The 13,133-nt window shown below is 56.4% G+C and overlaps 2 protein-coding genes across 2 annotated transcripts in view; both read left to right on the top strand.

Moving 5' to 3' along the window:
• The window catches only part of LOC133349862 (indian hedgehog protein-like), a 116,363-nt gene extending 114,220 nt beyond the window's left edge, over positions 1-2,143 (top strand). The window contains exon 3 of the mRNA XM_061563667.1: positions 69-2,143. Coding sequence (XP_061419651.1) covers positions 69-874 — 806 coding nt within the window. The 3' untranslated portion in view covers positions 875-2,143. The remainder of the gene's footprint in view (positions 1-68) is intronic.
• Positions 881-13,133, top strand: part of LOC133349861 (RING finger protein 32-like) — a 28,539-nt gene continuing 16,286 nt past the window's right edge. Inside the window, 2 exon segments of the mRNA XM_061563666.1 lie at positions 881-897; positions 3,966-4,107. Of these exon segments, the coding sequence (XP_061419650.1) occupies positions 881-897; positions 3,966-4,107 (159 nt within the window).

Here is a 13,133-nt window from a genome sequence, read left to right as displayed (position 1 = left end):
TGTGGGCGGAGAGGTGGGGGAGGCGAGGGGCGAAGGGTGAGGGACTCACCGTTGCCTTTGTGACGCAGACGACTCAGCGGCTGCGCGCGCCGGTGGCTGCTTCCCAGGCGCCGCTCGCGCCCTCCTCGAGGACGGCCGCACGCGCCGTGTGGGCGACCTGCGTCAGGGCGACCGCGTCCTCGTCGGGGACCCCGCGTCGCCGGCGCGCGGCCCCTTCTTCAGCGACTTCGTGGCCTTCCTGGATGCGCGGCCGCGGGAGCGCGCGCGCCTCGTGGCCGTCGAGACGCTGCGGCCACGGCGCTCGCTGCTGCTCACGCCGGCGCACCTCCTCTTCGCCGCCGAGTCGCCCGCAGGGCCCTTCGCGGCGCGCTTCGCCAGCGGCGTGCGGGCGGGCCACTACGTCTACGTGGCCACGGTGGCGGCGGGGCGAGCGGGAGACGGAGGAGGAGGTGGAGGAGGTGGAGCGTCGCCACGGAAGAGGCGGCTGCTCCAAGCGGCGCGCGTCGAGCGCGTGCGGGAGGCGGCAATGCCCGCGGCTCTGTACGCGCCCGCCACGGCGCACGGCACCATCGTGGTGGAGGGGGTCCTCGCCTCGTGCTACGCCGCCACGGAGCGCCACGAGCTGGCCCACTGGGCCCTGGCGCCGATGCGCGCCGTGCTCGCGCTGCACGGCCTTCTCCTGCCGCTGACGGTGCCGGACGCGGCGGCGCTGCCCGCGAACAGCAGCGGCGGCGGTGGTAGCGGTGATGGCTGTGGCGGCGGTGACGGCTGTGGCGGTCTGCACTGGTACCCGGCGGCGCTCTACACGCTGGGCAGGTGGCTGCTTGGGGACGAGGCTTTGCATCCCCTGGGCATGGTGGAGGATCCCACATGAGCAGCGATGGCAGCAGCAGCAGGGTGACGGTTGGGCAGGAGAAGGATTGTGATGGTAGGAGGTGGATGATGATGTTGTCGATGGTGGTGGTGGTGGTGATAGGGGAAGTTGTTGATAACCCTCCGTTGAGTGACTGAGGATGTCAGGGTTGGGCTGCGTAGTGTTTGACGGACCCCTGGAATACAGGGGGACAGTGTTGCTCTCTGTGTGTCTCCGTTTCACCCCCCCCCCCCTCGTTGAGTCGGAGCGGCAATTAGAGCATTGTGACGTCACCGTAGCCCCACATGCGACGCGGACAGGCCGCGATATCCTCGAAGCTCCCAGGCACGTGGAGCGAAACGTCAGACAAAGCTGGAACACGAAAAAAAACGCGGAGTCACCGCGGTGGCCATGAGATGTTAACTCCCTCGCCTGGTATGCAGAAGGTTGTGGGTTCGATCACGAACTTGACGCCTGCTGCTGTATATTTGGAGTTTGCGGTGTCTTTCTCGCTCCCCGCGGTAGCGTAGATTTTTCTCTGGGTCCTCCGGTTTTTCCCCCCATATTTAGAATCAACTTCACGCGTTTAGCGCATTTGGCTGCTTACGACACATTTCCACGTGATAAGCTATAATTTGTGATAGCCAGGTAATTTGTGATAGCTCAGTGGTAGCCTTACCTGGTGAAATACAAAATAATCTATTGGCGCGAGAAGTGCTGTGGGCGAAACTCTATTAAGGCCGACAATGGTACAGACCATCGCCATCAGGCTTCCTTACACACCAATCGCGGTTGTGTTGACTGGATAGTGCCGAAACACGTTCCTTCGGAGTGGGCAGGTAGCAACTTGGTTGGACAGCGCATTCGTGCACGACAGAAAGCTCGCGGTCACGTGACACACTTCATCCAATCCGGGAGCGTACATGTTTGGGAGGGGCTATGCACGACAGAAATAATCCCTGGTGGGCAGGGAGGAACTGTTGTTCCTACCTGTATTAAACTCGTGTGGGGCCTGTAGCATATGTGATCAAGGGGCCCTGAACTCTCAGAGCTCTCGCACACCGTTCATGAACAGCTGAGATCTGCCCATTGAACGCAACCCAGGATGCGCATCATTCTGATCCAATATAATTTGATATTTATAGAGCGCCTTCGTTCAAGGCCGCTTGACATAATAAAAAAACCCGGTGACAGAATGGAATTGTTGAGATGGCAGGGGCGTGCAAGGTATTGAGGAATGACCATGATAGAGGGGTACTTGGGGATTACTATAGGGAAGGGGAAAGGGATTGAGGCGAGGGGTGGGAAGTGAGTGGGCAATAGAGAGGAAAAAATCACCAATGTTTAATTATGAAGTGAGCTCTATAGCTCTTCTTCAGAAGCGACCTGGCCACAAATGACAGCTCAGGGAAGCGGCTCATCATGTGGAAATTTATAGCCACCAAATACTCTAAACGCACGTTTTTTCTAAATGTGGAGGGGAAACCCGGAGGACCCGGAGAAGAATCCACGCGACCACGGGGAGGGAGACATGCAAACTCCAAATATATAGCAGCAGGCGTCAGGGTTGGGATTGAACCCACGCCCTCCTGTAAACCAGGTGAGGTAGTGAATAGCTCGCCTCCACTGGACCCGAGAATATAGCCCCAGCCTAATGGGATGCACATCTTACTGATCCGGAAACGCCGGAAAAACCCCCAGGGGGTTTACAGTAGAGACGGCAAGGGCTGTGAGCTTCACAGGGCCCGGATGTCAAGTTCACGGGACCCGGATGTGAACTTCACAGGACCCGGATGTGAAGTTCACGGGACCCGGATGTGAAGTTCACGGGTCCCGGCTGTGAACTTGACGGGGCCATTATGGCTCCTCTCAAAAACCCAAAATGATGAACGGCCAGCAATAAATAGTACTGCCATATTATCAAAGTTGTAATCGGTAAGAGAGAAGCAGGTCTGTTGAATTGAGCGAGGTTATTATCGTGAGCTTGGGGGAAAAAGATGATGACGATGATGATGGAAATTGGTTATGATGGGAAGGAGTGAATTCTATGGTGGGGCAATTTTGCTCAGTAGGGTCGTGCCAAGTTGTCTCATCAGTAGGGGGTGATGATTTCTGTACGTTTGTTGAACCCCCCACACCCTGAACGTAGCCAACCACGCTCATTGGAGGTGTGGGGGAAGGACAACAAGCAATGGGTCTCTCTATGAGTCTATGGGTCTCTGTGATAGTCTATGTATGTATTTTGAACTTCTTCCGCACCGTACGTAGCCAACTGCGCCAATCGAAGGTGTGGGGAGAGACAACAAACTAAAAGAAGTTACAAAGAAATTAGTTTTCAATCTAGTTTTTAAAATGCGCTGTTGTGTGTTGACAATTGCAGCTGCCCTACAAAGGAAATATTTATATAATAGACGACGTTTCGGGCGATGGTGCTTCTTCATGCCTGTGATATGAGGAAGGGCCATTGCCCGAAACGTCATCTGTCATATATTTTATTTTAAAGCCACAGTGCTGTGCTTGTGCACCACTGCCAACGCAGCAGCGGCATCTCCAGGCAGAGTGATTTATATGGCAACCGTGTGCGCTACGGGTGGCTAGGAGATGTTAACTACCTCGCCTGGTACACAGGAGGTCGTGGGTTCCATCGCAACCCTAACCCCTGCTGTATATTTGGAGTTTGCGTGTGGCTAGGATATGTTAACTACCTCACCTGGTACACATGAGGTCGTTGGGTTCTATCCATACCCTGACGCCTGCTATATATTTGGAGTTTGCGTGTCTCTCCCCGCGGTCGCGTGGATTTTTCCTCTGGGTCCTCTGGTTTTTCAAATACTCTCAACGTACGCACAGAGTATTTGTCTGCCTCGGCAAATTTTCCACACGATGACGATAAGCCACTTCGCTGAGCTATCATTTGTGATAGCCAGGTCGCTTGCGAATCGAGCGACGTGGCAGCCCAGTGGTGGGCCTCACCCGGTAAAATCCAAAATAGTTTTAGGTGCGGCCGTCAAGCTCGGACAACCCGCAAACCCAGGCAGGCCACACACACACTAGTGGTTCGCTCTTTGCGAATGCCGTCACGCGGTCTTTAACGTCGGCTGCGGGATGCCAGACGCGGCGATGAAGGCAGTGCCGCTCGAGACGACAGCTCGCTGGCAGACAACGAGGCGGCCTGCCCAAGGGCGTCTCGCCCAGGGAGCCCTTCGGTTGTCGGAGACGGACCCGGACTGTGGCTCTTGAGGGCCATGCTGAGAGTCGCGGGACCGCTTGTCAGACGACGTATAACGAGTTGTGTTCATTGTTGTTATTGTACTGGTAGGAACCTCCTGGTTACACCAGCCCACAGGGGGTAATTGTGTCCGTCCGTCCGTCGTGCAGGGAGGGGCTGGATGGGGAGGGAGGGGCTGGGTGGGGAGGGGCTGAGTGGGGAGGGTGGGGCTGGGTGGGGGGTGGGAGGGGTGGGGCTGGGTGGGGAGGGGCTGGTCACCCGTGGTGTCCCTATAAAACTCAACGTTTAACCTACTCACGCCGGCTTGTGCCCGCCCTCACAGTCGGGCATATTTGCGGAATACACCACGCCGCCGTAGACCCTGGCCATTGACCGAGCAACCCAACGTTCCTACCAGCTTCCTCCGCAGGAATGTGTTTATACACGTGAAAAGGAAAGCTTAACACGTAGTTGTAGTAATGGTTGTAGGGCTTTGCGAAACATTATCCACGATAGATGTTGTTTCGGGTCAGATCGCATAAATATAAATGCGTCAATAAACCCGCCACCATCCGACACAGACAATCAGTAAGGTTTGTCGCGTAAACAAAACATGCCAATTCGTTATTAGTACAGCACATCTATGTGTTGGAAAGTAAACCCACAACATTTACAGAGGTGCTCGCTAGCAACACGAGCACAGTGCTGTTCGCGAGCACCTCTGTAATTGTTGCGGAGAGGAAAGCTTACACGAGGGGGTAACACTCTGTCTCCGTACAAATGGAAACAGATGGCGATTAGTGCACACTTTGCTGGGCCGCCTTCCCCTGGCGAGCCATGGTAAAGCTCATCCCTCGACGTCCACGCATCGGGGGAGCGCCGCCTCCTCAAGGTCACGAGCTTCGGTGGGAGACGAGGTGGTGGTGGGAAATTCAGTGGAGGTCGTGGTAAGGTGTGGTGAGTGGTGGTGAGGTGGTGGTGGGAAATTCAGTGGAGGTCGTGGTAAGGTCATGGTTTGGTGCGTGGTGGTGGGGTGGTGGTGGATGGTGAGATGGTGGTGAGGTGCTGCGGGTCGTGGTGAGGCGGTGTGACTGGTGGTGAGGTTGTGGTGGTTGGTGGTGAGCTGGTGAAAGTAGTGGTGAGGTACCAGGATAACCTTAACAGACTGTTGGGGAAAGTGCTGTTGGCGAGCACCTATGAAGGCCGGCACGTCCGGCCGCATTTGTCTCTCGAGTGGCGATGTTGGCACACCGCACCAGGTACTCATTTGAGGCTGAGTATACCTAGGGGAGGGCCAGGACCGGTTCACACAATCGTCACCGGTGTTTGGTGGCCGTGAGCGTGAATTTAACTCGAGTCACCGGGTTCGTAGCGCAGCGTAGCGCGAACCACCGCTCCATCCAGCGTGCCTCACCAAATCCTCACCAGCTCACCCACACGCAGCAGCAGCCACGGCACCTTCTGCCCTCACCCCGTACCCTCCCCGTCCTCACCCCGGACCCTCTTGACCCCGTACCCTGCTTCCCCTCACCCCATACCCTCACCCTCCTCACCAAGTATCATCCCCGCGTCCCCGTTCTCTCATCCTGCGCGTGGTTCCGGTCAGCGCCACGAGGGGGCGACGTCACTCCTCCCGCCGCACGCGCGAGGGCTGTCCCGTCCCGCATGGCAGCTCTGTCGAGTTTCACACAGAGACCCATAGAGTTGCATAGAGACCCATAGAGTTCTATAGAGACCCATAGAGACCCATAGAGTTGCATAGAGACCCATAGAGTTATATAGAGACCCATAGAGTTGCATAGAGACCCATAGAGTTATATAGAGACCCAGAGAGTTACATTGAGATCCATTGTTAAATAGTGATTCATAGAGACCCAATGAGTTACACGGGGAAACATAGAGTAACACAGAGACCCATAGAGTTACACAGATATCCATAGTTACATAGTGATTCAGAGACCAATAGAGTTACATATAGACCCATAGAGTTCCATTTACATCGATAGTTACGTAGTGATTCATAGAGTTACACAGAGATCCATAGATTTCATAGAGACCCATAGAGTTACACAGACTGATAAAGTTAAATATATACCCATATAATTGCATAGATAACAATATCGTTACATAGAGTTAAATGGAGATCCATCATTCCATTGTGTTTCATAGAGACCCATAGACTTACACAAAGACCCATAGAGTAACATAGATACCCACAGAGAGTTACACAGAGAACCATCGTTATAACGAGAACTATATTGTTACGTAGAGTTTCATAGAAATACATAGTTAAATAGTGATTAATAGAGACGCATTGAGTTACACATAGACCAAGATAATTCCATAGAGACCCATAGAGTTATATATAGACTCAAAGAGTTACCTATATATCCAACTAGCGGGAAGTACCCAGCGTTGCCAAGGTCAAAAAAATATTTCAAAACTACTCTTAAAGATCTAACAGCAGTGCGTACTGACTGTGGTTGTACCTGCTATGATTACAACAGTGCATACCGACTGTGGTGGTACCTGCTATCACTACAGTAGTACATGCTGACTCTATAGCACAAAGTACTCATCTGACAGAGTGGCGTGGTGAGGCCCAGTCCTGTGCAGAGCCTCCGGCCTCGCCTAGATTGTCCAGCCGGCCGAGGTGGCACCTTGGCAGGCTGGGGCTGGGCTGCTACCCCTGACCCCCTCCCCAGTCACGTTCTCCCCGGCTGCTCTGCAGTAATATCTACGGCCTATAGTGGTAGCATCTAGCGACTGTATATATGAGTAACTGCACGCATCGGGGTGGGGGGGACATCACACATGAAGATTTAAGCTCAGCATTTAGTGTATTTTTAAAGCATTTTTAACGCGAAAGAAAATGTCCCCCTCACTCCCACTGAAGGTGTGCAACTGGGCAAGGGCCATCCCCCCCACCAAAGGCGCGTGAGTTGGCATGCGTCATAAGTAAATACATAAAAAGAAAGCGCTAAAAAAATCTCACTAAATCGCTCATTTAACTTATTTAAAGTTGATGGATGTGAGAAAGGAATATCGCTTGCTCACGGCGGGGCTTACGGCGTGGTATCTGGCTATTTTTATTTTTTACTTAAACCCCACCGTTGGAGAGACAAACCCTTCACAAGCATGCGAACACACACAAAGCCACAAACCGACAATTTTTGACTGATATATCGATAGAGTTACATAATGATGCATAGATGTCATAGTCACATAGTGGTTCATACAGATCCAATGGGCCACATAGAGACCCATAGGGTTACACAGAGATCCATAGTTACATAGTCATGCATAGAGACCCATAGAGTTACACGGTGACACATAGCGTTACATTGATATAAATAGTTACATAGTGATTCACAGAGACCCATCGAGTTACATAGATAATAATAGAGTTACATGAACATAAATAGATACCATAGTTACATAGTGATTTATCGAGACCCATAGGGTCACATAGACCAATAGAGTTACATAGAGATCCAAAGTTGCATATTGATTCATAGACACCCAGAGAGTTATATAGAAACTCATGCAGTTACATCGAAACTCACAGAGTTACACAGATACCAAAAGACTTACGTAGCCAAACCATATAGTTACACAGAGACCCATAGAGTTATACAGCCAAATGTTTTGAACGTGTGATGTTGATTTTAAATGTGGAGGGGGGAAACCGGAGGACCCGGAGAAAAATCCACGAGACCACGGAAAGAAAGAGACACCGCAAACTCCAGATATCCAGCAGCTGGCATCAGGGTCGGGATCAAACCCACGACCTCCTGTATACCAGGCAAGGTAGTTAACATCTCGCCACCATGGCGCCCACACACTTAGAGGGCCGGTAAGGTTCCTCCGGGGATGTGTTCGCGGATGGAAGGCGAGAGAAAGTCCGTGACTTGGATGTGAGGACTCACCCTGTGCGCGAGGTCTCCGCGGATCTTAACCGAATGGCCACTCTCACCATCATCACCCATCACACCAACCTCACCATCTCTCACCATCCTCACCACTCACCAGTCAAACCATCCTCTTCACTCACTACTCTCATCATCTTCACCATCCTCACCCATCACACCACCCTCACCCATCACACCACCCTCACCACTGTCACCATTCGTACCATTATCATCACTGACCACCCACACCACCCTCACCAGATACACCATCCTCATAATCGTCACCACTCAGCACCTTAACTACCCACATCCTCTCACCACTCATACCAACGTCCCCATCCTCACCACCAGCGAGCTGCAGGATGTCCTGTCAAGCAAAGTGCGACCCCCCACCGCCCATCGCCCACGCCCCTCCCCTCGCCCAGTCGACGCGGCTCTCCCAGAGGCGTTCAACACTCACCACCGTAACAATGCCAATCAACGCAGCGCCTTCATAGCAACTACCAGGGCAGTCAGGGCGAGGTCGCTCCTTAAAATGAGCATCGAGGCAGTAGTGGTGCTCACCTCCCGTTTACAGCTCTGCAGAGCCAGTGGTGAAAATGCCACATTCCTGTGGCGGGGCTGAGTATATCCAGAGGGCCACCACCGTTGACTTCCTCACGACGTGGTACCCGTTTTACCGACCCCTTGAAGGAAGGATGATGGGCTGAGCGAACCCCTCCCCCGACCAGGATTTTATCTCGTTTACATTTTTACTTCTACGAATGCGCACTGGGTACAGGGACTCCCAGCCCACTCTGTCGCCTCGCCACCGCGATGCAAGGGAGGAAGGGATGGTGGTGTTGAGGGGTGGTGGTGGTGATGGTGGTGTTGAGGGGTGGTAGTGGTGGTGCTGAGTGGTGGTGGTGTTAAGTGGTAGTGTTAAGTGGTGCTGGTGTTGTGGGGTGGTGGTGTTGAGTGGTGGTGGCGTTGAGGGGTGGTGGTGGTGGTGTTGAGTTTCCTCCAGAAACAGCACAAAAGCCGCTATGGGTGGCCACGTGGAATGTTCCAACGCTCACTGCAGAGGAGAGGCTGCCACTCCTCTGTCGGTAGCTGGACTGGTATCGCCTGGATGTCTGTGGTATTCAGAAGGTCCGGTGGACCGGCTCTGGCTCTTGCCACTATGAGGGGTGTACGGTCCTCTACTCGGGGTAGGAGACTGCCAAACAACAGGGAGTGGCTCTTCTTTTTAACAAAGCATGAAAGGGGGCTTGGGAGCGTGGCGGTGAGGTGTGGGAAGCTGTAAACCCCAGGCTACTTTGGGCTCGCCTTCCCATAAACCAGATGCGAGGAGTGGTGGTCGTGGTTACTTATGCCCACACCGAAGACGAACATCAGTGGAGGGATGCAGAAAAGGCCGATGAGTCAGATGCCTTCTATGACCTCCTGTCCCATGTGCTAACTAAAGTTGCTTTTCGAGTTAAAGTCATTTTGTTGGGGGAATTTAATTCCCGAGTTGGTCATGTTGCTAGCACCTGGTCTGTAGTGATTGTAAGGCATGGGCCAGATCAGCTCAATAAAAACGGTAGGAGGCTGCTGATTTTTGTGCCGCCCATGGGCTTGTAATTACCAACACGCTGTTCCGGATTCGGCGCATCCACACAACATCATGGATGCATGCCGGGTCCAAGCAATAACACCTGCTGAACTATATCGTGACAGAACAGCGGATGCGGGCCTACGTACTATACACCAGGACCTACCGTAGAGCTGGTCTGCCCACTGACCATCGATTTGTCATCTGTAAGATGTGCCTGCCATTCGTCCACTTCGGTGGTGAGTGTACACCCAGGACCCCATTCAAACCCATAGTGGCCAGGTCTCAGCTAGATGATGAAAGTTGCAAGCAATAATTTCATCATCGCTTGCGGCTGGGGTTGGTATTGTCCCCCACTCCTGATGTCGAGGGGAAATGCTGCGTTGGGTACACGGTGCAGACCTCTTCAGAGACCATGGCTGACAGAGGTGTTCAGGCTGGCTGAGAAAAAGCGACAGGCCCACTCTCATCGGCTACAGCATCCTACGTCAGAGAATGAGGAGGCTTACCGCATCCTTTGCTCAGAGGTTCGGAGAGCCGTGAGATGCTGCAAGGAGTGGTGGTGGTCGCAGGTTGCTGAGGAGATGGAATCTGCCTCAATGGCCTGCGATCACAAATCGCTCTTTAATTCCATCAAAAAAGTAACTTGCAGTGCCACACCTATTACCATCATTAGGGGACAGAACGATGACCCAATGGGTGGTGGTGGGGGGGATAGCGGTGGGCGGCGGAGGTGGGGGGTAAATGGATGGAATGGTGGGTGGGGGTGAAGGGAGGGGTTGAGGGCGACAGGGACAAGAGGGGGAGAAAGCGAGGGTGGGGAGGAGGCTGTGGGTGTTGAGGAGAGGGGGGTTAGGGGAGGGGGGTGGGGGAGGGGTCCCCCGCGCCCACCCCCCAGGCCACGTGCTCGTTTGTCACATCATAATGGGACCTCATTAACTCGCGGCGATCAATGGGTCTTGCCCTTGAGTCGTGGCGCGTGACAGCGGAGAGAGGGAGAGAACGACAGAGGGAGGGAGAGAGCGTGCGGGTGAGGGGGGGAGAGCGTGCGGGTGAGGGGGGAGAGAGCGTGCGGGTGAGGGGGGAGAGAGCGTGCGGGTGAGGGGGGAGAGCGTGCGGGTGAGGGGGGGAGAGCGTGCGGGTGAGGGGGGAGAGCGTGCGGGTGAGGGGGGAGAGAGCGTGCGGGTGAGGGGGGAGAGCGTGCGGGTGAGGGAGGGAGAGAGCGTGCGGGTGAGGGGGGAGAGCGTGCGGGTGAGGGGGGAGAGAGCGTGCGGGTGAGGGGGGAGAGCGTGCGGGTGAGGGGGGAGAGAGCGTGCGGGTGAGGGGGGGAGAGCGTGCGGGTGAGAGAGCGTGCGGGTGAGGGGGGAGAGCGTGCGGGTGAGGGAGGGAGAGAACGTGCGGGTGAGGGGGGAGAGCGTGCGGGTGAGGGAGGGAGAGAGCGTGCGGGTGAGGGGGGAGAGCGTGCGGGTGAGGGAGGGAGAGAGCGTGCGGGTGAGGGGGGGAGAGCGTGCGGGTGAGGGAGGGATAGAGCGTGCGGGTGAGGGGGGAGAGCGTGCGGGTGAGGGAGGGAGAGAGCGTGCGGGTGAGGGGGGAGAGCGTGCGGGTGAGGGAGGGAGAGAGCGTGCGGGTGAGGGGGGAGAGCGTGCGGGTGAGGGGGGAGAGAGCGTGCGGGTGAGGGGGGAGAGCGTGCGGGTGAGGGAGGGAGAGAGCGTGCGGGTGAGGGGGGGAGAGCGTGCGGGTGAGGGAGGGAGAGAGCGTGCGGGTGAGGGGGGGAGAGCGTGCGGGTGAGGGAGGGATAGAGCGTGCGGGTGAGGGGGGAGAGCGTGCGGGTGAGGGAGGGAGAGAGCGTGCGGGTGAGGGGGGAGAGCGTGCGGGTGAGGGAGGGAGAGAGCGTGCGGGTGAGGGGGGAGAGCGTGCGGGTGAGGGAGGGAGAGAGCGTGCGGGTGAGGGGGGGAGAGCGTGCGGGTGAGGGGGGGAGAGCGTGCGGGTGAGGGGGGGAGAGCGTGCGGGTGAGGGGGGAGAGCGTGCGGGTGAGGGGGGAGAGAGCGTGCGGGTGAGGGGGAGAGAGCGTGCGAGTGAGGGAGGAGAGCGTGCGGGTGAGGGGGGGAGAGAGCGTGCGGGTGAGGGGGGAGAGCGTGCGGGTGAGGGGGGAGAGCGTGCGGGTGAGGGGGGGAGAGCGTGTGGGTGAGGGGGGGAGAGAGCGTGCGGGTGAGGGGGGGAGAGCGTGCGGGTGAGGGGGGGGGAGAGCGTGCGGGTGGGGGGGGGAGAGCGTGCGGGTGAGGGGGGGGGAGAGCGTGCGGGTGAGGGGGGGGGAGAGCGTGCGGGTGAGGGGGGGGGGAGAGCGTGCGGGTGAGGGGGGGAGAGCGTGTGGGTGAGGGGGGGAGAGCGGTGGGTGAGGGGGGGAGAGCGTGCGGGTGAGGGGGGGGGAGAGCGTGCGGGTGAGGGGGGGGGAGAGCGTGCGGGTGAGGGGGGGAGAGCGTGCGGGTGAGGGGGGGAGAGTACGGTGGAGAGAGAGAGTCAGAGGGGGTGCACGCCTGTATGTGAGTGTGACTGTGATTGTGTGTGGCTCTGTGTGTGGGTGTCTTGGTGGGGAGCGGTGGCGCATCGGTTAGCGCGCTGCGCTACGAATCCAGCTACCCGAGTTCGGTTCCAGCCAACACCGGTCCTCGGCCTCCCTTAGGTCGCCTCAGCCTCAAACGAGTACCTGGTATGGTGCGTAGTAAACATCACCGCTGCGGAGACAAAGGCGGCCGGGTGTGGTGCTGACCACCCCCTCGTGTGCCATGCCGACATTCATAGGTGCTCGCTAACAACACTTGCCCCAACAGTCTGTGGAAGGCTACACGGGGGATCTTTGTCTTTTTGTGGTGGCAGACAACCAGTGGCGGTGGTGTGTGCTGGAGAGAGCGAAGAGAGAGTGCAGACAGAGCGGAGAGAGAGCGCGGAGAGAGATAATTGGCGCTGAAAAGGCGGTGAAGAGAGAGAGAGCGAGCGGTAATGGAACGGTGATGAAGAGAGAGGGAGGGAGAGATACAGAGAGAGAGTGGGAGAGAGAGAGTGGGAGAGAGAGAGAGTGGGAGAGAGAGAGTGGGAGAGAGAGAGTGGGAGAGAGAGAGAGCATCCGCTGGTCAGAAGGGAGAGGGGGTGCAGCGGTGAAGGGGAGCGTGCGGGAGGGAGAGGCAGTAATGGGGAGAGAGAGAGAGGGAATGGGAGAGATGGCGCTGCGAGCGTGGAGAGGGATGGAGAGCAGACCGGCGCGGTGGTGGGGAGGATGAGATGGTGAGTGAGTGGTGAGAGGGTGAGTGAGTGATGAGAGGGTGAGTGAGTGGTGAGAGGGTGAGTGGTGAGAGGGGTGAGTGAGTGATGAGAGGGTGAGTGAGTGATGAGAGGGTGAGTCAGTGGTTAGAGGGATGCGGTGAGTGTAGCGGGTGATGGTGGTGATAGGGGTGAGTGATTGATGAGAGGTTGAGTGCGTGATGAGAGAGTGAGTGAGTGGTGAGAGGGTGAGTGAGTGATGGATGGGTGAGTGAGTGGTGAGAGGTTGAGTGAGTGGTGAGAGGGGTGAGTGAAGTGATGAGAGAGTGA

This window comes from Lethenteron reissneri, chromosome 31 (assembly GCF_015708825.2).
Source record: "Lethenteron reissneri isolate LAM-NWPU_2019-01 chromosome 31, ASM1570882v1, whole genome shotgun sequence".
NCBI classification, from domain to species: Eukaryota; Metazoa; Chordata; class Hyperoartia; order Petromyzontiformes; family Petromyzontidae; genus Lethenteron; species Lethenteron reissneri.
Note: the sequence above shows the minus strand (reverse complement) of the source record. Positions and strands in the feature narration are given on the sequence as shown.